We start from the raw sequence: 27,849 nt of genomic DNA on the forward strand, positions 1-27,849 counted from the left end.
CAAAACTGACAGCGAGGAATGTTGTGGTCTGGGCCTAAACAGGTGACACAGTAAGAATGGAAATCTCGGTGTGGTATTTGCATTCCATAGGCGAGACAATTGTTAACTTTTTCTGACATCGGTTAGAGCAAGAAAAAAAGGATCCCCACGGGGTACTTAGCTTTAGAAGATTACAACTTCAATTTCGGAAATGAAAACTCAGGTGGCGGCCAACCGGCACTCGTGCAAACTACTTCTGCTTCATGCTCCTCAGCAAGAAAGACTGATGTAATGGTGTCAGCTGCCAGTTTTTATACCACTGACGACCTAAAGGTCTAAAGCAGATGCCTTGTGCTGACCGTCTACAGAAACTCCAGCTAGACTCTGTTGCAAATCGCCTACTCAAAGGCGATCTCTGCCTAACATACAAGCAAAACGAAAGAAGCCAGCAACTGTGGGCTGTAAAAACTAATTTATTTAGTTAAACATACGAAAAGCTTCAACTGAAAATAACAGACCGGTTTCGGCTTGGATTTTACCTAGCCTTCATCAGTGTAAATTCACAATGAGCAACTGAAGACATATGTATATATTAGAATTTAATTAAACACAAAAATGATTGGTGAGCTCATAAATATGTATATAGATATTCATAAATATTCATTAAGTCCAGGCTGAAAAAGTGAACCCAATTTAACTATCCATTTTTTCTCTTTTATATTAAGTTTATTATGCCATCCTGATTTGTGTGTTCTGTCACCTATTATTTTGTCAATAACAGTAAAATGAAATTTGGCTGTGCTATGTTTTAGAGTGTGTCTATATAGTGCATTACTGGCTCTTTTGCATTTGATGTCACTTAAATGTTCAGAAATCCTTAGCCTAAAAGGTCTTGAAGTTTGGCCAATGTAAAAAGCATGACAGTTACAAGAAGCCATATAAATAATCCAATCGGTGTTACAATTAGCAAAAAACTTTATATTGTATACATAGCTGGTATTATTACTGGAAAATTGTTTTGTTCTTAGTACATGTTTGCAATTACTGCAATGGCCACATGGCATACAGCCTATAAGCTTATCACCCAATATTGTGGTCTGGGTCATCTGTAGTTGTTTGGATTCTGAATGATGTTTGTAGTGATTGAAAAAGGCCCTCAAATTCTTCCTTTTCCTGAAAGAAAATACACATGAATGAGGTATGTAATTGGACAAAGCAGAATCTGCTGTAAGAATATTCCAATGACGTTTTATGATGTCAATAAATTTGTTAGTATTCCTCCCATAAGTAGTGGTGAGTCGCAAGGTACTATGTTTGTATAAGGGTTTATTTTTAGCTTGATGTTTGTATCTTAAAAGTTCATCTCTGGGCAGGTGTGATGCAGAATTCCTGGCAGTGGTTACATAACCCATACTATAACCTCTTGCCCTAAATCTATTAGTCAAATCATGACTAAAAGTTTCAAAAGTGTTGTCTTCTGAACAAATAAGTCTCATTCTAATAAACTGCGATTTTGGAATGTTCCTTGCTATATGTTTTGGATGAAAGCTTGATGCGTGGAGTAAGGTATTGTATTCTGGATATTTTCTAAATACTTCAGTACTGAGTGTATTGTCTGCATTCCTAGTTATCATGACATCCAAATAGGTAATCTTATGTTGATCAAAATTAATTGTGAAATGTAATCCCCATTTGTTGTCATTAAGATATTGAACAAATTCCTGCAGGTATTCAGTATCCGACCTCCAAACCATCTAGCAATCATCCAAATATCTACGCCAAATGTCAATCTCCGGCAGATAAAGATTGTGTATATCATCATATATAATACGATCTTCAATATATGCCATATATAAATCTGCATAAATAGGGGCAAAAGATGCCCCCATAGCAGTACCCTTGGTTTGGAGATAACATTGTTTGTCATAAAAAAACACATTTTTAGTGAGAACATGTTCAGTTAGACAGATCAAAAAAGTATTAAAGCCAGGTTTGTATATATTAGATTTGTAAAGCCAGTACTCAATAGCATCTAACCCTGCCCAGTATGATATGTTTGTATATAGTGAGCTTACATCCAAAGTGCATAACCACCAATCATCTTCAATCTGCATATCATTGATAATACCCAAAAATTGTGTGGTATCCTGTATCCTAGATCTTACCCATTTCAGTAGAGGTTTCAAATATTTAGTCCGATATTCAGAAAGTGGCTCAGTCAGAGACCCATTTCCAGCCACAATTGGTCTACCTGGTGGACGTAAAGGATCTTTGTGAATTTTAGGTAGAAAATAAATATATTGGCTAGTAGGATCAGTGATAGTCAGATGTTTCAACGTATCAGATGTTATAATGCCATTTTCCAATGCTGAATTCAAAAATGTGTCAATTTGTTGTTTGAACATGGTTGTAGGATCTATTGGCATCTTAATGTAATATCTGGCATCATCCAGTTGTTTATGAGCCTCTATATCATAGTCAATCCAGTTCATAACAACAACTGCCCCTCCTTTGTCAGCAGAGATGATCACCAATTCTTTATTATGGGTAAGTTCAGCTAAACTGGATAACTCAGATTCAGACATATTATTCAACATTGGTGGGATAATATTCGAAGTGAAATGCAGATCTTTGAGAACACTATGTTGGAATAAACTTACACTTAGATGCATAGGTGGTGAAAAAGTAGATGGATGGTATCTGAAATTATCAGTCATGTGATCATATCCATTATGATCCTGAAAATGTAATTTAAGATTAATCAATCTACAAAATGCTACTATATCTTGAGCAAAAATATCTTCAGATACAAAAAAATGGGAATGAAAGAAAGTCCTTTATTTAACAAAGTAATATATTGTACAGATAAAACTGTATCAGAGATGTTAAGTACATTGTTGTTAACATGTATATTTACTTGTTGGTCAACATTTGCATAAGGTTCTGTAAGCTTGTAACCTTTTCTGTGTTTTCTGCCTCCCCTCTTGTAAGGCCTAAAGGGGTGCCACTGTTATTACATTTAGGAGTTGGAGAATCTGTGGCATGCTGTGTATCTATATCTGTACCACAGGATGCATCTCCATCTGTAGAATCTGTGAAATTACCATGCCTTTTGAGAATAGATCTAGGATGTTTACGTCTGGGGGTTTGGTTAGTGCTCCTATAAGTGCCCTCAAATCTAACATGTCTGGTTTGTCTAAATGGTTGCCCTTTCTCATAATCAGTTTGATCTCTAGCAAATTTTTTGAGTTTTCTTTCCTTCAATACAGTTACAAAATTGAGTAGATCAGAACTAAGTTTAGACAAACAGTTGGAAAAAAGGGGTAATCTTTATAATGGTTACATTCATTAATTAACTTACTAACATTTAACACTTCCCTATCTATGGTCCTTGTATAATAGTTGGATAGTGTTTCCACAAATCTCATAGAACATTCCTGTTGTATAGATATCCAATCTCTAGTCAATTGTTCGTCAGGGTCGGTTACCAGAGGCCATGTCAAACACAGAGTTGTTGGACACGCTACACTTAACAATCCCTTCGAGCCACATGCTCCAGGTATCTTAACCTTGTCATCACGATGAATAGAACACGCTGGAGGGATAGGTTCCTGACCCAGTGACTCCCCATACCCTGGAATAGGCTGCCCATACATGTCAGGCAGAGCGCCTCAATGGCCCTCTTCAACAGGAACATTGACGATTGGCTAGGAGATGGGAAATTCACCCCGGGTATCACATCAGTAGCCCTGCTAGACAGGGGTCCAGGAAAGTAAATACCTGTGGAAAGCAATAGCCAGGGAATTGTTATGACTAGGCTTGTATAGGCCCTAGAGCCGATAGCCTAGTACCTACCTATGAACCTATGTAATAGAATGGCAAAGGTGCTTCCAACATCAAGAGATGTGGATAAATGTGGCTTTGTGGAGGGGAAGCAAATACTTGATCACATTAACAGAACAATGACGTTCCAGAGTGAAGCAAAGTATGAGAAATTGTTGCTACTGCCGGTGGATCTTTATACAGATACCATTTGATAGACTCAGTTGGGATTTTATGATTACAACAATGGCAGTATTTGCATTCCATGACAGAATAACAGGGTTAATTAGGAGGATTTATGAAGGCTTAAAGGCAAAAATTAAGGTAGAAGAGTTACTCTACAGAAAGATGCATTTGAACACAAAAACAAGGCAGGGGTGCCTCCCCCACTGTTACTTGATTTATATTTACAGCCATTAGTAAAGAAAATAAGGGACTCACAAATTCAAGAATATAGCAGGTATAGCAATAAAGAAAATTAGCTTTATTTAGAGATTACATTATTTTGTATAAATAGCATACTCTGGAAATGTGATGGGGAAGAGAGAATTAACTGGAAACATATTCCTGAGAAAGTAAGGAATTCACAGATTTAAAAAATTCCTTATGGACTACTTTGTCAGAAATGCTGGGGAAGCAAATGTTTGTAATGAAGGAAATGATTCTTTTAAGCTGGGATATAGGATCTGAACTGCCCCGACGCAGTAAGGCTTTACTAAGTTTAATGTTATTGCATGCAAAAAAGTCAATTACTAGAAAATAGAAATCAAAATCTGAAATAACTGTAATTGAAGTAATAAATATTGTAAAGGAAATACAGGAACTGGATGTAGAATCTTTAGAAAAGGGAAGGAGCAAATCACATATAAATAAATGGAATTTGTAGGAAGAATACAAACAGAATAGTGATCAGGAGAACTGAACTGAAACTTAAGGGAAGATAGGAATTTCGCAATTTATGTAATGAAATTCACAAAAACTGTTAAATTGTATACTGCATGAAAATAAACGAATGCTAGTTTGAATTGCTTTCTTTTCTATTACTATATATGTAGCTATTTCCCTTTTAAAAACATTTCATGTTTAATAAAGACCTCTTAAAAAAAGGTCGGTCTTTAATGCAAAGGATTGTAGATGAGTCACAGTGTGACACAGTACACAAGGTAATACCCCATGTCACATATCTGCAATGCACTTGTGTCTTGACTAATCTGTAATACAAAATAATTGGTCTTGAGTGACTAACAAAACTTGAGTGACTTTTCAGAACAAGGAATAGAGAAGCAGCTATTATGGATATTGCATAATTATCATGCAGATGCACGAGTACTTTATCTACTAACTAGGCATATTAGATGCAAGAGTTTACATTGTTTAGGTGAATGGTTAAACTGTCATGCAATAACACTTTATCTTCACTGTATAAAGGGCATAAGTGGTACTTACCTTCTTAATGAGGTCTCTGGCATCCTGAGTCAAGTAAGGAGGCAGATTAAGTTTGCACTTTAAGATCTTATCAATGGTCTTCTTTCTGTTTTCAGCAGTGAAGGGTGGCTAAAGTTAAAAAAAAAAATTAAAGCACTCAGAACCAAGCTCATACTGGTCATTTTATTATTATTTTTTTAAGACAGGTAGGTTTCCATTACATATCTCTCAACTGTACAGATTTTTGCCTCATATTTTTGGTCTGCCCCCCCAAAAAAATTGTGGTTTTCTGGCAAAATCATTGAAGACTTAAGTCACTAAATAATGACAGACATTTGAGTTTCAGACTTTAAATCCTTCAGAAAATACACAATTATGCAAAACCTGTTATTCTAGCAACTTTCTAAGTTTATAGGAGCAATATTTAAATTATGTCCCTATTTCTGGCCCTTTGTTCTCCCATTCTTTCTGTCTTTGTCCAGATTTTTTGTACTGTGAGGTTAAGAGGTATGCAAGTCATTAATAATGTCCCCCAGTTTATGGGTCACAGTACACATTATGCAAATGCTTTACAGCTTACTGCAGCTAATTATTCCGACTGCCCACTCAATGCTTGCTTCCAGATGAAGATCTATAATCATATGCCACTGCCTTCTTTTATGGCAGACCTAATTTCTCAAAGGACGGCGTTTCTTCTGTCTGTCCTAACTGCTGTGACTGTATGGGCAATACATACACACATACATAATCACAGTTGGAAAAAAATGATTCAAGGTACTTACTACAATAGTGAATATTCAGGAATGCTTCTTACAGAAGATCAGGTGTAGCATTCAGTAGTCCCAGCTGGCACAATCCCTGACATCACCACACCTTTGATGTCTGTTGCATACAATGAGTGAGGATTCCAAATGCCTCTGTTTCATTCCCATCTCCTGCCTACTTCATCCTTATTCATCACGGAAGAACAGAGGGCAGGATGACTAAAGACCAAAGTTGCAAGACTCCAAAGAGTGCAAATAGGCTGGAAATCTTGTAGATCTGCTACAAGAGACACCTTTGAAATCCAACATCACAGGGTGAACCTCACAAAGCTTCTATAGAATACTTTGTGTCACCTGCAGAAAACCTTCACTGGGTAACACAGCCCCAAAAATTACAGAAAAAATGAACAATCAGATAAACTTAAAAATACATAAATAAATAAATAAAATTAAACTGAAATAGTAAGGCAAACACACATGAAAAACCTATAACCCACAAGCTAACATACCATGCAGTACGACCAGCTAAAGAAAGCCTTCCCTTTGCTTACCTTAACGAATTCATAAATGAAATGACAAACCCTGGACTAAAGCTCATATCATGGCCATATATGCCTCTTCTAAAGAAACATTTCCAAGTAAAGCCCTAACAAAGCAAACTTTAACCACTCCAAATAAAGGCTTACTACATTCTTGACCCATTTTCTTCATATTCTGACAATCAGGGCACAGTGCTGTGGTAAAGCCCCTCTAAGGGTGACCCTCCCACAAACATTGGCAATTACAGACCACCCAGTTTTACGAGTCTGATCTGTAGAGCTACAGAAAGTATCATAACCAGTTTCATTAATTATTATACTACCAAGCTCAACAGGCTTAACCTACAACAATTTGGCTTCATCAAGGGGACAGCACACATGTTGCATCTTATCAACTTCTTCAAAAGGGTCAAGCAAGTTGTTGACAAGTGGTCATGCTGTTCAAAAAGTTATGTAGAACTGGTCAAAGCATTTGATACCATAGCTCATGCATGAATTGTGAGGAAACTATATGCCTTAAACACAGATCTTTATGTACTAAGATGGATAGCCAGTTGGCTGAACAACACAACCCACATAATTTTGTATGGCAGATGCTTCTTCCAGCAGAGCTGAAGTAACCAATGTTGCCTCCCAGGGATCTGTACTGGGTCCTCTCTTGTGCAGAATCTACGTTTCTAATCCCAAAAAATGATAATCAGGACCTCTGGTTAATCACATCTGCAGATAACATGTAACTTCCTTCTATATGGTTGTAGTTGTTCTTCTGCTTTTCCTGGTTAGGGGTCCCCACAGCGGAACTCTGGTCCACTAATGATTGGCAGTAGATTTTCACAGTGCAGAGTTGCCAGCTCGATGCCCAACCTTCAATGAAGGCAAGCCCATTAATGCACGTCTTTCTTCCTGCTATATGGTAATGGGCTTAAACTGACACTAAAAAATGTAGTACTGTTTCTTTTGGAAAACAGCATAACCGTAATATACAGTATAAATAACATTCCCTTACAAACAAAAAAGTTCCCAAGCACTTGAGTCAACAATCTCTCCTTTGGATCATCAACTGTAATCAGGAAATCCTACTACTTAGCAAAACTAACAGCCAAAAGTATTTTGTGTAGATCCCGAGATGTTTTATTTCCCCTATGTTTAAACACTGACCTTATCCCCATTACAAGGTACAATTCTCCCTTCGGGACATACCTCACTTGACATATTAACAAACTCAAAAAGGCCTAAGAGGTTCCTAACCAAAAAATCCCTAGTCTTAAGAAACTTGGTTACCACAAAAAGCTGTAAGCCCTGTCCCTGTAATCTGTAGCTTTTAGATTCCCAAGGAGTGATCTTGGCCTCACTTAACATGCCATGAGAGATCTGGTGGTCCCTGACCTCCTATACCTCACTAAGTCATACAGTGTAGCCAACAACTGAATCAGACACCTGAACCACTACCAGCAGATAAACAGAACAGGACAAGGAGAAAGTGCCCCCACCTTCTGGAATCAACTCCATGTGCAGGTTAAGCAATGGAATTCAACATCTTCCTGCAAGCAAATCCTGGATCGCAGGGTGGCTATTCTCAAATGTATCCCAGGACTAAGTGGCCTCTCCCACATTTTTTTAAACACCTTTATTGAATTATCACTTGTGTGACACTGAGAAAAAAGAAGTTATGTACTCACCATAACGTTCCATGTTGGTAGTCCATCTCACCCTTCATTTTTATGTTTGGAGCCAATCCTCAGCCGATTTATAAGCTTGAAGATTTCTGGTTGGCTCGTGGCAAAGCAGGAATCCCATAGTGCACCAGTACAAACCCCAGGTCTTGTTTGCTGTTCACTAGAAGAAATAACCATAACAGACAAACCAATACCAAAGGGTCTCCAAACAAAGATAACCAAATTATTAATATCTCCAGATTCTTCCAGGATAGCGGCAGGAGGGCGGGTTGGTAAAAATGAAGGGTGAGATGGACTACCAACATGGAACGTTATGGTGAGTACATAACTTCTTTATGTTGTGTAGTCCAATCTCACCTTCATTTTTAAGTATGGGGTAGTGTCCCTAGTGCCTTATTCTTGGGTGGCTCACTGGAAAATACTCCTGAGCACCGTGGAGCCAAAGAATGCCTTACCCCTGGAAGCTAAATCCAATTTGCAGTGTGTAATAAAAGTGTGAGGGGTAGCCCACGTTGCTGCTGCACAAATATCAAGCGGGACTCTAGCTTGAAAGGCTGCAGAGGTAGACAGAAACCTGGTAGAATAAGCCTTGATCTTGAGGGCTAAAGGTCTGCCCTCCGAACTGTAGACAAAGGCTATGCAACTGGAAATCCAATTAGATAGTGTCACTTTAGAAACTGGTAAGCCCAATCTGGATTCAGAAAAGGAAATGAATAGTTGATCTGATTTCCTAAACTCCTTGGTCCGATGCAAATAAAAACGTAGTTGTCTAAATGTCTAGCTGATGAAACTGGTATCCAGCTGCATTACAGTGATTAGGGAAGAAAACTGGGAGTTCTATGGATTGATTTAAGGTGTCGTGGGAACAAACTTTGGGGACAAAGGAGGGTTAGTACACAGTGACACCCTGTCTTTATGAAAGATCAAATAAGGTGGCTTAACAAACAAGGCTTGTAACTCCGATACCCATCTAGCTGATGTGATAGCCACCAAAAACAAAGTCTTCCAAGACAAAAATTTCAATGAAGATGAGAGAAGGTTCAAATGGGGAAGATGTCAGTTTGGACAACACAAAATTTAAATCCCAAGAAGCAACAGGTTCTTGGAGCGGTGGCCTCAACAGAGTGGTTCCTTTCAAAAAGGTCTTGCATAGCTTATGAGACATTAAACTGGTATCTGGAAACCCTCAATGGAAATGAGAAATAGCCACCAATTGAACTCTGATAGTGGCGGCGGCAGATCCTTGCTGAAAAAGCTCGGAGAGAAATTCCAAAATCACAGAGATAGAAGCAGTATCTACATTCATTTTCTGTGCCCAAACAGAAAATCTTTTTCATTTATTGCCATATAGTCTCCTAGTTGAAGGTTTATGGGAGGACATAAGAATATGTGACACTGAGGAAGATGCATCGTGAAGCCTGACTAGAGATGGAACTGGAGCAGCCACGCTGATAATTTGAGGGTGTGGATTGAGGGATGTAGCGAACCTGACATCTGAGTCAACAGATCTGGAGCTGGGTCCAGAATCCAAGGATCGTCCAGGAGAAGAGGCTCGAGGAAGGGGAACCAAACCCGACGAGGCCAGTAAGGAGCAATGAGGATTAACTTGCATCCCAGCCATCTGGCTTTCTGAATCACTTTGGAAATTAGAGGAAATGGAGGAAAAGCATATACAGAAGACCCAGGGGCCAATCGTGAGCTACAGCGTCTCTGGGTGTCTCCCCCAGAGGGGGACTGAGGGAAAAATAGCTGCTGCATTTGGCATTTATTGGACTGGCAAAAAGGTCACAGCAAGGCTGTCTCCATTTGCAGAAAATCTGTTCTGCTGTTTCATGTTTCAGAGACCACTCGTGAGGCAGTAGGATCGCCTGGCTGAGCTCGTCAGCTATCAAGTTGGTCGTCCCTGGAATGTGCATTGCAACCAGACAGTGCTGGGAAGAAATCACCCATTCCCAAACTCTCATGGCCTCTCGACAGAGTGGGTAAGATCTAGTACTGCCTTGTTTGTTGATATACCAAACTACCGACATGCTGTATGACTGCATCGCAACAGTCCCTAGAGGAAGAAGGTCTTGAAGTGCTTGCAACACCAGGAGCACCGCCCTCATCTCCAGAACATTGATATGCAGGTGAGCCTCATGTTCTTGCCATGTGTCCTGCACAGTCCTGCCGAGATAATGCCCCCCCCCCAATCTGGGAGGCATCCGTGGTCACAGTGGCAACGGGTTGGGAAGGAACAAAGGGAGGGCCCGTCATCAACTGGTTGGGTGCTATCCACCAAAGGAGGTCCTCCTTGCAGGATTCCATCAGCAGAATAGGGTGATTCAGAGGAAGATATTGGAAGGACCATCGGGAAGACAGAAGCCATTGGAGAATTCTCATGTGCAACCTGGCTAATGGTACTAAATAGGATGGTGGACGCCATAGTCCCGAGGAGCTGAAGAACCCACTTTGCTTTGACCTTCTGCAATGAGAGAAAACGTTGAATTTGAAATATTACATTTTGTGCCCTTTTGGCAGGGAGACGAGCTGTCATGTTCATTGTGTCTACCTCTGCGCCTATAAAAATCACAGATTGAGAGGGCAATAATGCATATTTTTCTCAATTTATGGAGATCCCTAATTGAGCACAAAGTTGAATAGTGGCGTCCCTGTTTTGGAGAAGTAGATGCCTGTTGGGGGCGGTCAGGAGCCAGTCGTCCAAATACGGAAACACCTGCAATACCTGACGTCTCAGGTGAGCTGTCACTACTGCCATGCATTTGGTGAACACCCTGGGGGCAAAGGGCAGAGCACGAAAAGTACAGTTGTGTACCTACCATAAATGTAGATGTTCGAGTGTATTCACTGTTGCAGTCATTACATGCGGGTAGCCTGCCAGCAGGATAACCCCAGTCATTACACTTGGGTTATCCTGCTGGCAGGCTACCCGCAGTCGGCCTGAATTCCAAAGTCTTGGTCTGGCGTCAGATGCTGTCGCCTTTTCCCTGACGTCAGTGCGCCAGGGGTATAAAAGATGCAGCCGACGCCATTTTCTTCGTTTTTTCTTGCCCCAGATGTCAGGTGCTCCCAAAAAGGTAGGCTATAAACTCTGCTTATAAAAAAGCATGCAGTAACATAATCATTACCATTATCTACAAGCAAATACACCACATAGGTCCCAGCAAATAAAAGGGGGATGGAGGGAGGGTAACCTGGACTGCAACAGTGAATATACTTGAACATCTACATTTATGGTAGGTACATATCTGTACTATGTTCATCGTGTTTCATTATTGCAGTCTTTACACTTGGGTTGAATCCCTAAGCTGAGGTTGGGAGGCTGGGCCTAAATAGAGTTAGGAGTGGCTATGAGACCCTGCAGAACTGCAGTGGCAAAGCCTGCCTTGGATTTAGAGTAAAGAGGTAAGTGGTAGTGCCTTGTGAAAGTGTGCACTGAAGTCCAAGTTGCAGCCTCCAAAATATCCTTGGTTGGAACTCCTCTGAGGAAGGCTGCAGAAGTGGCTGCTGCTCTGGTTGAATGTGGCCTAATGTCCTTAGGCACTGATTTGCCATGTTGTGAATAGCAGAAACGACTGCAGTGGCCTATCCATTTTGAAATAGTCTGCTTTGAAATAGCCTTTCCTTGTGATCCTGCAGCGTATGCCACTAAATGTTGCTCAGTGTTTCTGAAAGCTTTAGTTTTGTCCAAGTAGAAGCGTAACTGCCTGTGTATGTCCAAAGAATGCAGAAGTCTCTCCCCTTTATTCTGTGGGTTTGGATAAAATGCAGGCAAATGAATGGTTTGGTTAAGAGCCACACTGGACACTACCTTAGGCAAAAATGTTGGGTTTGTCCTTAGAGAAACCCTGTCCGGATGGAAAATAACGAAAGGTTCCACAGCCATTAATGCCTGTAACTTAGACTCTTCTTGCTGAAGTTATTGCTAGGAGCAGAGCTGTTTTCCATGATAAGAATTTTATCTCAGCTGTACTGGCTGGCTCAAAAGGAGGCAGTGTGAGTTTTTCCAAGACAAAATTGAGGTCCCATGCGGGTAGTGGTGCTCTCCTTGGAGGTCTTATATTTTTGGCCCCTCTGAGGTACTGCCTAAGCAGTGGATGTGAAAAAATAGGTATGCCCATATTGTAATGAGCTGAAATGGCAGAGGCATGGATCTTAATTGATGAGAAGGATAGGCCTTTGTCCAGCATCTCAGTTAGGTATTGTAAAATCTGAGGAATATTTGGTACAAGCGTGTCAATTCCTTGTACCTGGTTCCAAGCACATAATCTCTTCCATTTTTCTCCATAAGATTTTCTGGTGCTGGGCCTCCTGGCCTCCAAAATAACATCCATAACCGCTTTAGGGAGAGGTGTATTCTGAATGGTTACATTATCCACTATGCAGCCAGGTTTAGGGTTCTGAGTTGGCTGTGCAGGATCTGACTGTTTTGTTGGGTCAGTAAATGAGGAATTTGAGGCAATGTCCAGGCTGGGGCTTGATACAAGCTCTTTAGGATTGGGTACCAGTGCTGGCGTGGCCAATCCGGGGCAATCAATATCATTTGTGGCTTCTCTTGTCTGACCTTTAGGAGTACCTTGGGGAGGAGAGGCAGAGAAGGAAAGGCATATACTGTAATGTTTTTCCAGCTGAATGACAGAGCATCCACTTTCCATGCTTGTTTGTGATGAGTCCTTGTGCAGAATCTCTGTAGTTGGCAGTTGTGAGGGGAGGCAAATAGATCTATGTCTGGGCATCCCCATTTCCTTGTTATCATGCTGAAGATTTGTGGATCTAGTTTCCACTCGTGAGGATCCATGAGGTTTCTGCTTAGTTCGTCTGCCAGAGGATTTGTTTTTCCTGGCAGGAATTGTGCTTGCAGGTGTACTTGATAAGTCAATGCTATGTTCCACAAAATCATGGCTCATCTGCAGAGGGGGTAAGAATGTGTGCCTCCCTGCTTGTTTATGTACCACATGACTGTATTATTGTCCATCTTTATCAGCAGTTGTCCTGGATGAAGTAGGTCCTTGAAGGCTGTCAGGGCATTTTGTACATCTAGCATCTCTTTTTGATTGATGTGAAGATGCCTTTGGTTTGCGGGCCAGGTGCCCTGAATACATTTTCCTGCCATGGGGCCCCCCCAGGCATAATTTGATGCATCTGTTGTTAGTGTTTGCCTGGCTGTGGGTAACGTGAATGGCTGTCCCTTGTTGTGGTGACAGGCCTGTGCCCACCATCGAAACTCCTGTTGCAGGCAGGGAATAAGGGTAATTAGTGATTCCAGTCTGTGGCAATGTTGAGTCCTAACACTTTTTAGATACCACTGTAGCTTCCTCATATGCAGTCTTGCATATGGAATTAGCAGAATGCAGGACGCCATGTAGCCCAAAGCCTGCAGAATTTTTCTTGCAGACAACTGGGTCTTTGTTGCCATGCTTTCGAAGTAAGAAGCCAGTTGCCTTTGTTTGTCTGGCGTGAGATAAGCCATCTGAGCAGTTGTATTTAAGCTTGCACCCAGGAATATTACCTCGAGAGGGTACTAATTTTGATTTCTCTTCATTTACTGTGTACCTTAGGCAAATTAGTAATCTTTTTACAAACGCCAGAGGCTTTAGTAGAATGTCTTTGGTCTCTGCTTGAAAAAGGCAGTTGTCCAAGTAGGGATATATTTGAATTCCTCTTTGTCTGCAAAATGCAATTACCGGTGCCAGGCATTTTGCGAAGACCCTTTGCGCAGTAGATAAGCCAAAGGGCAGTGCAGAGAATTGGTAGTGCATTGAACCAGCTATGAATCTGAGGTATCTTCTGCAAGACTGTCTGATTGGGACATGCGGGTATGCCTCTTTAAGGTCCAAAGTTACAAGCCAAGCCTTCTTGCCCAGCATGGGCAGAAGCTGCTGCAGAGTCAACATTTTGAATTTTCTAACGTCCAGAAAAGTGTTTAGAATAGACAGGTCCAGAAGTGGTCTTGAGGCTTTGTCCTTTCTTGGTACTAAGAAAAGTCTTGAGTAAAATCCTTGTCCCTGCTCTTGTTGTGGTACTGGCTGAATAGCCCTCATGTCCATGAGAGATGAAACTTGCTTTTGTGCCTCTGCCCACTGATTGTGTCGCAGGTCTAGCATACCTTTTGCCTTTGGAAGTGTGTGAAAGTGGAACCTGTAGCCCTGAGAGACTATATTTAAGACCCATTTGTCCTGGGTGATCATGTACCAATTTTGTGAAAAAAGTGCTAGCTTTCCCCCTAAGGGTGCTGCCAAAAGATAAGTGCTTGGCATTGGCAGGGGAAAGTCATTGGGACTGTTTCCTATATGGCTGTGATTTGTCTTCTCTGCTTTTGGAGGTAGAAGCACCCCATTGTTTGGGCCTGTATGAGCCCTGGGGCTGTTGTCTGCCTCTAGGGCATCTGTATCTGCCTCTTTGTGGCCTGTCTGACACTGGAAAGGACCAATTCTTAGAAGGCCACTTCCTGCTAAATCTGGGTGTTGTACCTGTAAGAAATCCTTTACTGTTTGCACAGATTTTGCTTTATCCTCCATTTTCTTCAACACCTCTTCTGCCTTAACACCAAACAAAGTATCATGCTGTAATGGAGCATCCAATAATTTTGCATTAACATGATCAGGCAGATTCTGTTCCTTTAACCAAGCATGCCTTCTAATGACAGAACCTGTAACAGCGGCACTGCAAGAGGCCTCCAGTGAATCAAAACCACATTGCAAAGTATGCTTTCCCACTTGTTCAGGTGCAGGCAATAAATCCTGCATTTCCTTGTTCTCAGAACATTCAGAATTTGTCAACATTTTCTGTTTTAGCAGTGACATTAAGTATTGCTGATATTTAAGCATATGAAACTGACAATTTAAAGCCCTTACAGCCAAGGTAGCAGAAGTGTAAACTATTTCCCCCATCTGTCCAGTGCCCTTGAATCCCTATCTGAGGGGACAGGGTTTTTTGCAGTAGAGGCCTTGACCCCTTTGGGACCCTGAGATGTAGTTTCTGGGTCAGCAGCAGGGTTTTTATATAGAAATTTATCAGAGTCTGGAACCCTGTAGTATCTGTCTGGCTTAACAGGTGCCGGTGTTAGAGAGTCGGGAGACAGGCCTGACTCGCATCATCTACAATGTCTAGAACAGGTGGAATAGCAAGACGTCTGTGCTGAGGTAGTAGAAGAAAGTCTCTGAGCCTTTTCTTAGATTCTGAGTAATCTTGGCTCTCCCAGTGGAAATGTTCCCTCATGGTATGCAGGGTTTCCCCAAAGGAATAATCCTCAGGAGGAGAAGCTGAAGGAATAGATTCTTCAGCATCAGAATCCTCATAGGGAGGAAGAGAGTTTCCCCTGTTCTGAAGAGGAGTCAGAGGAAATGGAAACCTGATCAGAAGAATCATATTCTGTGTCTTGCCTAGGCATCTTATCAGGAGGGGGATGGGAACCCCTGATCAAGGTAATTAGATCTGCGGCCATTTTAAGCATCTGTTTCTTAGACATTGAAGTCTGTCCAGGAGAATGCTGTACTTGTTTCTTTTTGCCTTGGAAGCTGAGGTTGGCTTGATATATAACTGTGTAGGTCTGAAAACACCCTCAGAAGCCGATGCCTGCTCAGTGGCTCCGGATCCATCTGAGGGGAATATTTTCCGAGTGTCCAATACCTTGAGTATACAGAGGCCTAGCTGTCTCCACGTGGGAGTCGGTAGCGGCCTGTGGCCCTAAGGTAGCTGGTGTCAGGGGCTGCGAAGTGCCTCTCAGAACCGGCAAACCGGCAACTGGCCTAGCGGAGGCCTCGTCGTTGGTTTTGGAACTCGGATGCCTGTCCTTTTCCTTGCGCTTTTTATAAACTCCGGTCGTCGGCTGTTCCAACGGCATTATATAATTAAACCTTCGGCTAAAGTAATGAAAAGCAAAATCGTACCAACGCTTAATAGCGCGTTGGTTAAATCGAGCACAAAACCGACAGCTAGCAACGTCATGGTCAGGGCCTAGGCAAGGAATACAGTTAAGAGTGAAAATCCTTATGCGGTATTTGCTTCTCACAAGAAATACAATTGTTAACTTTTTCTGACATTGGTCTGGAGCAAGAAAAAAAGTTTCCCCAATGGGGTACTTAACTTTATTGAACACTTCGGATCTGAAATTAGATTTTGAAAATCTCAGTAGTCGGCCGACCGGCACTTGCATACCGCTTGTGCTTTGGGCACTGGGCGGCAAGAAAGACTGAATAAAATGGTGTCGGCTGCATCTTTTATACCCCTGGCGCACTGACATCAGGGAAGAGGCGACAGCAACCGACACCAGACCAAGACTTTGGAATTCAGGCCGACTGCGGGTAGCCTGCCAGCAGGATAACCCAAGTGTAATGACTGGGGTTATCCTGCTGGCAGGCTACCTGCATGTAATGACTGCAACAGTGAAACACGATGAACATCTGATAGTGACTGGCTCCTAGCCGGAAGCGTAGATGGCTCCTGGACGCCTTGTCCATTTTTATATGGTAGTAGGCATCTTGGAGATCTACTGAGCACATCCAATAATCTTTCCCTAACAAAGGGAGTACCGACTGCAGTGTTACCATCCGAAACCTGTCCTTTCTCACGGATTCGTTTAATCTGCTGAGGTCCAATATTGGCTTCCAGTCTCCTGTTCATTTTGGGACTAAAGAGAACCTGGAGTAAGTACCATATCCTATCTGGTCTGCTGGGACGGATTGGATGACTCTTTTTAAGAGCAACTTGTTGATCTCCACAGTTGCCTGATCCCTTTAATTGGGTGGTACATCTGGGATCTTCTTGGGAACAAACGGTGGAAGGGAAACGGGTATGACATAGCCTCTGGTAACAGCTCTTTGTACCCACTTGTCTTGGGTGATACTTAGCCAGGCTTCTGGATACAAAGAAATGCAACCCCCGACCGGCCCTAGAGAAATGCAGTCGGGCCCCATATCAGGAGCGCTGATAAGGCCATCCCCGAAAGGAATCATGACCTTGTTGGTATTGCGGACCGCCCCTGCCTCTAGGGAGATGTTTCCCATTTCTTCCTACTCCTCTGCCTCTGAAGGAAGGTTCACCCTGTGTGTCGAAAGACCCTCTATGATTTTTTGAACCACATTTTGCCGCGCTTTTGATCTTTGGGGTATGGTCATGAGGGAACAGTAAAATGTACTCCCACGGCAGAGAGCATCTTTCCTTCTTGCTCACACCGAGTGAGTGTGTCCTTCACCTTAGATCCAAACAATGAGGAACCATCAAATGGGGCGTTGGTGAAAGTGGACTTGAACGGTTCCGCAAAATTACACAAGCGCATCGAGGAGTGACACCTTAGGGCAACTCCTGAACTCGCTGCTCTACTAGCTCCATCAGCTGCATAAGAAATAAGCCACATGGAGGAGTTAACTATAGAATTTAAGGTGGACAACTGAGCAGAAATCTTGTCAGGGACTCCCTCAGTACATGTACCCTGTATAGAATCTCCTAACTCCTTGAGAAGATCCCTCTGCAATCTCGTGAAGTGAGTGAGATAGTTCAATGATCAAAAAGTAAAAGCCACCGAGCTGAAGACACGCTTCCCATACCTGTCCATCTTTCAAGACTCCTTATTTGGCGGATGGACAGAAGAAGAAGTCTCAGCAATCTCCTTCTTAGTGGCCGCCACCATGGCATCAATGGGGCACCTTTGGACAAAAATTCTTTGTCTGGAGGGGCAGAAAGAAACTTATTGGGTCTCCTAGGGGCTGGCTCCACGGCATCAGGAGTATCCCACACCTTTCAACTAACTAAATCCATCAGTTCGTCAAAAGGTGAAGACACCCAAGAGGCAGAAGATTGAGACCCGAAAGCCTTCAGGTACACCGACTCCTCATCAGAAGGGTTGACAGTGGGCCAGCCGCACCTCTGCTTAAGGATCTCCAGGATGTCCATGAAGGAGACATCATCAGAGGATGACTTGAGGGACCCTTGAGACTCCTCGAGGTCAGTGTCAGATGTCAAAGACTCATCCTGGAAGTCAAAATTCTTCCCCCTTGCATGTCTTCTTCCTGGGGGGCTCCTCAGAAGGGTATTCTGGGGAGGTCACGGAAGAGTATGGGCCACCAGCTGGTGGCTCCTGAGGCTGAGGGTCTCTGCTGTCTCCGAAGAGAGTAGGGGCTGAGACAGAAGTGGGTGTTCTAGGGAGAACAGTGCTGGTACCCTTAATGGCAACTGGTGATTTGGACAGCACGCTCCTCATCATCTCGAATGCCGACCTCTCCGGCTCTGAGGACCTCCCCTGATCTGAAGAGACCAAGGATGCAATCGGCACCACAGCTATCGGCTTTGAGACAGACGCAGGGTCTGAACTCACCCTAGCCGAAGCGCCGAGGGGGAGCCTCGGAACCGAGGACCGATTCCAACCTTCACTGTCGATGCCAACCGGAGAGCTTTGCCCCCTGGATACAACGGACACCGAAAGTGTCAGAGCAGAACTTGGCAACCGTAAGTGGAGCTGGAGCTGAGGTTTCCACCAGTGGCACAGAGCCCTCCGACTCCGACAGACCAGCTTGGCTCGGAGGAGGAATAACAATCAAGGGTATAACGGGTTCCATAGGACCCGGAACCAACTGGGTTGGAGCCATCAATTTAGATAGTGCAGACGACTTCAGCAGTCTCAGGACCATCCTCTCCACATCTTCTTCCGAAAGGCTCCTGGAAGACCAGGAGGACATAGTCAGGGATCTTGATCTTGGAGGAATAGCAGGTTCCATAAATTCAGTGGTCGGCTCCGACAAACTAGGAACCGACCCTGTCACCATAATGCTGCTCTCAGTCGGCTCCGAAGGCAGTGGGGCCAATGAGGCCGATTTTGCCACTTTAGGAGGCGGCTCCGCGACACCAGCCGGTGACGGAGAAGGTCTTTTCGAAGACTTAGACTTAGCAGATTTAGTGGACTTGGAAGAAGAGGAAGAGCTAGACAAGGCTTCCTCAAAGGCAGACTTTAAAAGACCCTTTAGAATTAGCTTGTTCCTCCTCCTCTCCTGAAACACTCTAGGGGAGAAGGCAAGACAAAACAATGGCCCTAAGCAATAGACACATAGACCATGACCATCCGTCAATGACATTTTTCGGGAGCACTTCGTGCATTTTTTGAAGCCTGAAGGCTTGTGCTCCTTAACCTCTTTAGACATAACACAGATGAAAAGAGAAGAGAAGTAAAAGGGAGGACTAGGTCCTCTAACTTAAACGGGCCTAGCCCTGAAGGAGGAAGAAACACCACGAGGAATAGGTCCTCTAACTAAAACGACCTAGTCCAGAAAAGAAAGGGACAGCTAGGTCTTCTAACTTAAACAGACCAGCAAAACCTCACACACACAGAAAAACCTTATTCTGCTAATGATTAACAGAGGAAGCCGAAACTGGAGTTTCAGTGGACTAATGGTTAAGTTGTTTGTCTTACAAACACAAGGTGCAGGGTTTGAGTCTCACAAGAGATAATTGGCTAGGCTTAAAATGGCTCGCAAGGGCAGTTAGCTTAGTACTAACCAATGAAAAAACGAACTCCACCACTGTATAAAAAAAAAAAAAAAAAAAAGTGTTGATACTTCTCTGTTGTCTAAGTGACATACACAAAAGATGCAAAGTTATAGATCATTTATATGATTTATAAATAGAAAAAAGAAATAGTTTTACTTCTGTAACTTTTTTTTTATCCACAATAACCCACAAGTAGGTATGTTGTTTGGAATACTGAAGATACACAATATCCCTACTCACTCCCCATTTAGACCTACTGTTTCTGCCAGAGGGGAAATCACAAAGGGGATCTCAATATTTCTGGACTCAGTTTTTGACCCTTTGGTACAATAATTACCCTGTTATATTAAAGACTCATGTGACTTTTTAAACATTAGGACATTTTGTTTAGATTATTCTTACTCTATTAACAAGATTTTTTTTTTTTATCACAGTCGATGTTGTTTTCATATTTACATCTATCCCACAACAAGAAGGGGCTGAGTAAGAAAGAAGATATTTGGCTATATATACCAAACACCAAGGAACTTCAATACAATTACTTTGTATTTTGTTAGAAAGTTTACTTGAGAACAATTTCTTCTTTTTTAATAAGTAGTACCAACACCTCTGCTTATGCCAACCTCAATCTTGGTGGATGGGAGAGGGAACTATTACCCACTACATGAGTCTACAAGGATATAGCCTTCTACAACAGATTTGTGGATGACGTGATTATTGCTGAAGATAATGGTGGCAGTTTTACTGTTTTAGATCACTTTTGTATAAGGTTTCTTCATTTTTCAGTATTACTACAGGTGAAAACTGGACATGATACTTCTTGTTTGGGCGTGCAACTAAAGTAGAATTCAAACACCAAGAATTTTGAGAGAACGTTACAGAGAAAAAGTAGTTTTTCCAACAGCTACTTACAGTTTTGTAGTAATCATTCCCACCATACAAAAATAAACATACCTAGAGGACAATTTATTAGGGCTTCTCAAATGATTACCAGTGATGAAGTATTAGAAAAAGAAGTGGATTTAATTATAACTTATTTAATTATAACTTATTTTACAGAAGTTATAACACTGATTTTTTAGAAAAAAAACGTCCCAAGAGGTTCGAGTGAAGTATATGTTATTCAAACTAATTTTATTGGATAGATTTTCAAGTAATAAGGTTAACAAGGATAGCAGTGAGATAGTTGGGGAAGGACGTAGCACAAAAAGTATCCCACGTTGTGTACTTGATAGGTTAGTAGACACATCTAGTACCAGGAATACAATAAAAAATAACTATAATGTTATTAGTGCCAACAATTACTTATTTTAAATTTTTGGAGAAGAACACTTATTTGTACACAAAAAGGAAGTTGGTTTTAAACATCTTTTCGAGCAAAATGACACCAGGATATCTCCACCCTTAAACAATAAACAAAACAAAGGGGGACTTATAAATGTAATGGTTGTCCAGTGTGCAGATTCATTTATGAGGGACTTTATGTCACATATTCAAACACAGTAAAAATTCTATGTAAATTTCACTGTGGTTCAACTGGCATCATATGTATTGAACTGTGTTTGGGATGTGAGTGTTTTTAAGTTGGTACAACCACAAGGCGTCTCAGAGATGGAATAAAAGAGCACCTTCATGCTATCAAGAGTCAAGATGAAAACAATCCTTTGTTCAAACATTCTGTTATTTGTAAAAATTACAGTTTTATTTTGCTAATTTAGATCATGTTAAACTAGATAAGAGAGGTGGGGATTATAAGAACCAGGTAGAGAAAAAGGAGGTTGAATGGCAAATAAAGCTGAAAGCCGATTCTCTGCTGGGTTTGAATGAACACATTAACATCAGATGTTTCTTTTAAGACAGGAAACTGTGTGGTCACAAAACAGTTAATTACGTTAAATGTTTATAATTGCTAATTCTTTAACTGAATGTATTTTATTGGTTGTATTCTGAGCGTGTATAAAAGTAGGGTTTTTTTAATCATGCATTGTTCTGATGAAGTGTTACGAAAACAGATATTAAAAGAAACTATGCTAAATTTAATTTGTACCAGTTCCTTTGTGTCATTTAAGAGAGGTTTTTGTTGTTTTTTTTTTGGCAGCCACTAGAATTAAACTTAAGGCCTTACTACGTCTAGAAAATTCAGATCCTGTATCCCAGCTTGAAAAAAAATGTCCTTAGTTATACTCATTTGCTCACCCAGTACTCCTGAAAGAGTACTCTGTAGGGATTTTTTTTTAAGTCTGCCAACTCATTACACTCCCAAAACATACATTCCCACTTAACTCTTTCTTCACTATCAAACCTCCAACATTTGACATCTACCTGAAGGAAAAATTCTTTGGACTCTGCTTGACGTATAAAAGTATCTATGTGAACACCTCCAGGCAAATGTCCTAAATCTTCCAGATTTTGATGCACATTTGGGAGGCATACATACGTTCTCCCATTGTTTCTTTGTGAACTGCATACATAATTTATCTTCCCAATCTTTTCTGACCTCTTCTGATTAACTCTTATATTTACCATGCAATATTTTACATGCCCTACTACTTAGCCCTTTTTAACATCAGCTTCTGTTCTAGATTCATTTAAAAACTCAACCAGTGCAGGTCTTTCATTTACAATACCCCTATCCCTTTCTCTTTGTCTACACTATGATATCAATCCCTGATAGGAAAGACAATCACTAGCCTGCAATCCAAATGTCTTCATACGTAAGTACTAAACTAGCTGCCCTTACTGGCCATATTAAGCCTAGCCAATTTCCCTTTTTGTGCTTGAAATAACCTATCACATTTGGTGACTGACTGGCCTTACCTATCCAATGGTTGATAATTATATATTACCCATAATGAAAATAACTGGGATCATGCCATACACAATTTCAGGGGATCCATGCATGGGCTAAAGCATTTAGGACCTGCACCCGTCCTTTACTATTACACAGGGCAGTCCTGGGATACATTTTCTGTTTCCTGTCCATATATCTAAGTTGTGCTTGAAAATGGACAGGAATGAAATCTCTTCTATGTGGATGGGGAGTCTGTTTCATAGCAGCGGTATCCTCCGAGAAATATACCTTCTTCTTGGCCTCCTTCCATTCTATTACATTTCCTTGTGTAATTATTTGTTCCCAATACCTTGGTTCCTCTGCTGGCTTTCTCCAGTAAATTCCAGCCCCTTCTTGTCTATTCTCTGTACTCCTAATTGCAGTCATCCCTATCTGCAGAATTTCCTTTCTCCATTTCCATGTTGGCTTAGTTCTTAGTATACTTTCTGCTACTTTAAGAATATAATATTCTATATTCTCCTTAAGGATCTGCATCCAAAATCCCATTCTTTCCTATTTTTTTAAATTTCCCCCTGCTTCATATCATCCTTTTCCACTCTGAATTGTAGCTTTCTGCTTATGTATAAGAGCCTTAACTGTGTAGCTATAAAATATTCCTTCAAATAATGTAATCCTAAACCTACTTATTCTGTTGAAAGGATCCTCTTGTTCCACTTGACTCTTGCCATATTCCCTTCACAAATAAAATCCTTGCAACTCCTCATTAATTACTGCCCACAACTTCTCCACGGTTTGAAAAAATGTTGCCTTATTTGTGTATAAAACTAGAGAGACTAAAAACAATTTTACTGCTTGTATCTTGTTATACATATCCATAGACAAGAACTTCCAGTTTCTCGTTTGTTGTATCATCTTTTTAGTCTCTTCCAACAAAGCCTGAGGGTAGGTAGGGCAAGGAGTACATGGTCATTAAAGTAAAACAGCCTTAAATCTCCTATGAATCATTGATTGCAAAAGAAAACTGCTTCTTTTCATTCTGTAACAGGTGTAGTGATACGGGGACTTCGACTACAGTTAGATTAGACAAAACTCAGTACTCCCATACACATACACACACACACACACACACACACACACATATATATATATATATATATATATATATATATATATATATATATATATATACATATATATATATAATACACACATACACAGTAGATATAAAAAGTGCAAACACCTCTGTTAAAATACCAGGTTTTTGTGATATAAAAAAATGAGACCACAATAAATCATTTCAAAAATTTTCCCACCTTTAATGTGACCTATAACCTGTACAATTCAATTGAAAAACAAATCTGTTATGGGAATAAATATAAAAAAATTAAAACAAAATGTACAATAAGCTGTTGCATAAGTGTGCACACCCTTAAACTAATACTTTGCTGGAAGGTATTGTGCCAAAAGGTGTAACCCCAGAGAATGAGCAGTCTCCCAAACCTGCACTGCTAGGCAACAAAGAAAATATGAATGAGTGCCCCCCTGCTTGTTTATATACCACAAGACTGTGGTGTTGTCGGTTTTTATGAATATGACCCCTGGTTTCCATTTTTCTCTAAATTCTACCAGAGCTTTCTGAATTGCCATATGTTCTTTCAGGTTTATGTATTTGTATCCGAACTGATTTTCCCACTTCCTTTGGGACTGGAAGTGGTTGAAATGAGCCCCCCCCCCAGTGTGTCTCTAAGGCATCTGTGGTGAGTGTTTGCTCCAGGGAAGTTAACTTGAAAAGAAGGCCCTGGTTTTGAGCACAAGCCTGTGCCCACCATGCAAATTCCTCCTTACAAGGGATCAGCTGTATCTTGATCAAAAGGTACTACTGGAGCTTCCTCATATGCAGCCTGGCCAGAAGGACCATGAGGATGCAAGATGCCATGCAGCCCAGTGCTCTGAGAAATTCCCTGGCTGAGAGGCACTGTCTCCTCCTGAGAGGCACTGTCTCCTCATGATCTTTTGGAAGCAGTGAATCAGGAAGTAAACCTTGTCTATAGGTAAGAAGGCCTTTTGAAGGGATGAGTCCAGAAGAGCCCCCAGAAAGACAATTCTGGTGGATGGTGCTGTACACAGAACCTCTTGATCTCCCCAAGCTTCACCATAAGTCTACACAAATCAAACAAACACTAGATCTGTATGGAGTTTTGACAGACTTGTGGCTTGTATTAGACAATCATCCAGGATGGGATAGATTTGGACTATGGTCCAACAAAATGCGATTAGAAGGGCTAAGCACTTTGTGAAGACCCTGGGAGCAACAGACGAGCCAAAGGGCAGTGCAGAAAATTCATAGTGACTGGTACCTCCTCTGAAGCGTAATAAGCTTCTGTGCAATTCCTCCATGGGAATGTGCAAGTAGGCATCTTTTAGATCCAGGGTGACCAGGAAGGCCTGTGGGGCTACCATGGGTAAACGCTTTTGAACAGTTAACATTTGGAATCCTGGAAACAGCAGGGACTGACTGAGGGTGGACAGGTCTAAAATGAGACGCCAACAGCCTTCATTTCTGGGAACCAGCAACAGCCCGGAGTACAAACCCTTTCCCTCTTCATGTTCTGGAACTGGTTCCACTGAGTCCTGGGAGCAGAAAATATGAATCTGAAAAAGGGTATCTATCCTTTGGTTTGGTGGAATGCCTGGACAGTCCAAGTACTTTAATGGCTCTTTGAAAGTGAGTCTGTAGCCATTTGAGATAATGCTTAGAACCCAACTGTCCAAAGTGATGAGGGACAAATTTTCCTTGAAAAATGAAAGTCTTCCTCCTAGACTTGTGGGGGGAGGGGAGGGGTTCAGAATGACTGGAATGGATGAGTCTTTGTTGCTCTCTGCAAGGGGCCTGTGGCCTAGATCTCCCTTGCCTGGAAGTATCCACTGCTTGGGTCTTTCTAGTTGCTGTTGCCTTTGTGTCCTTTCCCTCTGGAGTTTCCTCTGTCTGTATTTGGACTGTGAATGGAAAGGACATCTAGGGGGCTGAACTTGAAGGAAGTCTAACTGTTTGTATGGATTTAGCTTTGTCTTCCATCTTTTTAAGTACAGCCTTAGCTTTGGGCCCGAACAGGAAATCTTTACCTAGAGGGGCATCCCAAAGATTTTACTTGACATGCCCAGGGAGGGTTTGTTCCCTTAACCATGCATGTCTTCTAATAACAGAACCAGTGGCTGCAGCCCGGCTGGAAGCCTCCATACTATCCCTGCCGTAGTGCAAGGAATGCCTAGCAACTTGAGAGCTGGACTGACAAAGATCTAGCAATTATTTGGAAAGGTTCTTGTCTTCAGTGGTAGCAAGTTATTGCTTCAACTGATACAGAATGCACTGCTGGCATTTAATCATGGGGAATTTACAGTTAAGGCCCCTCACAGCTAAGGTGGCAGAGGTGTAAACTGTTTTGCCAAATCTATCAAGAGCCCTGCTCTCTATCAGTTGGTAAAGGTTTTTTGAGGACCTGGCACTTGCTTTAGGTCCTGGGGTGACCACATCTGGATCAGTAGAAGGGTTCTTAAAAATATGTTGATGGAAGTCCAGTACCCTATAAAACATGTTTGGTTTACGAACAGCTGGAGAATGGAATCAGAATTCAAAGAGGAAAACATCATCTACAACCTCTAAATCTGGAGTAAAGGCAAGAGGCTTGTGATATAGCAGATCAAAGAATTCCCCTAATCCTCTTTCTGGACTGTGGGTAGTCCTGGGCTTCCCACTGAAAATGTTCCATTGTGACATGAAGAGTTTCTCCAAAAGTAATGTCCTTTGGTGGTGGTGGTGGTGGTGGGGGGGGGGGGGTCAAGACAGATTTTCTTCTGAATCTGACTCCTCAAAGGAATTTGGGGAATGTCCTTCATCAAAAACAGACTTCTACTGGTCAGAATCTTCGGCAGATGGAAAAGATCAGAAAAGATTTTAGGTATAGGGTCCCTTTTCCTTTTCCTGGGGATGATTCAATACTGGACCTGACCAGCGAAATTAAGTATTCAGCTAACCTAACCAGGTCCTGCTGAAAACCTCATGTGTGGGATCTGGTAGGCCTAGGCATAGGCCCAGAGGAAGTTTCCTTCTTATGGGTATCTCTGGGTTTAGGCCTAGGGACATCCACAATTTTGATGCCAGTTTCCCTGGGAGAATGTGCAACCGGTGCAGGCTGACACTGTAAAGAAGCATCACCAGTTAAAGCGTGCTCATCGGAAGCTGAGGCCTGCTAAGCGGCCCTGGCCCCAACCAACAAACCAAGTGCTACGGCCTGTGTGGAAGTTGCTGGACTCCAAACAGGTCTCAAAGGCCTGCGCCACCACCTCAGCCACGAAAGGGGGTGGCAAAAGCACCTTGCCTTCTTCAGCAATAACCAGCCTTGGAGGACTGGATGACGGAGAGAGGCTGTCATCAGAGGCCTTAAACTTGGGTCGCTTTTCTATATCACTCTTGTTCTTAAGGTAGCTCAACCTCAGAACAACTGGCAGATGCCATCGGACACTGAGAACTAGATGCAAGACTAAGGTTCCTAGCTAAGATCTCTATGCTATGCCTAATAGTTCTAGAGTTGAAACAGACACAGAAACAGAAGTTAGATACATTGTGATTTGGGCCTAAATAGGTGACACAAAAAGAATGTAAGTCTTGGTGTGGAATCTGCTTGCCTCAACAGAGACAATTAGCCTTATCTGACATGAGTCAAACAAAGAAAAAAAGAGCTCCCCAATGGGGTACTTAGCTTTCAGATGATTTCTCTCTGGTGTGGGCTGACCGACGCACTAAAACACTGCTTCGGGCTCTGAAGGCAAGAATAAACTGAATTCATGGCATTGGTTGTCTCTCTACATACCAGAGGGTTTTGGCATCGGTCAGGGCATCCACCAGCCTTTGGAAAAGGAAGAATTTTTTCTCTTAGTCAGGCCAGCCAAGGGTTTTCACAGCAGGAAATCCCACAAGTTAGGACTGCAACAGTGAAACACAAAGATCATCAAAGTAAAGTGATGCAAGTCTGGAGGGAGTTACGTTACATGCTCAGTGGAAAAGCACTTGCAGTCAAGATTTTTCATGAAGTTGTTTTTTGAGTTGAGTTCTGAAGGTGGAGAAAGAAAATACTTTTTTCAGGTGAACAGGGAGGAATTTCAAGAGTTTTGGTGCAAGAATGGAGAAGGAAGGGTCGGTACAGTACAGTTCAGTTTGGGGTGTCTGGAGTGAGGGAGTTTATTGGGAGAGTTTACGGAGGTTGTAGGGGTGGTTTTATTATGGACTTTTGATGAGGGTTGTTTAATTACAGACAGGTCTTCTCTCCCTCTCCAGGATTCAATAAAACCCACACTAAGTGTACACCATTGCAACAACC

The 27,849-nt window shown here is 41.8% G+C and overlaps 1 protein-coding gene across 1 annotated transcript in view; it reads right to left on the reverse strand.

Annotated features, from left to right (window-relative positions):
• LOC122811913 (ribosomal protein S6 kinase beta-2-like) overlaps positions 1 to 27,849 on the reverse strand; it is a gene marked incomplete in the record, with an annotated part of 1,307,756 nt that overhangs the window by 637,924 nt on the left and 641,983 nt on the right. Inside the window, 1 exon segment of the mRNA XM_044084073.1 lies at positions 5,248 to 5,355. Coding sequence (XP_043940008.1) covers positions 5,248 to 5,355 — 108 coding nt within the window.

Source organism: Protopterus annectens, chromosome 9.part0 (genome assembly GCF_019279795.1).
Source record: "Protopterus annectens isolate FY-2018-M chromosome 9.part0, PAN1.0, whole genome shotgun sequence".
Lineage (NCBI taxonomy): Eukaryota > Metazoa > Chordata > Ceratodontiformes > Protopteridae > Protopterus > Protopterus annectens.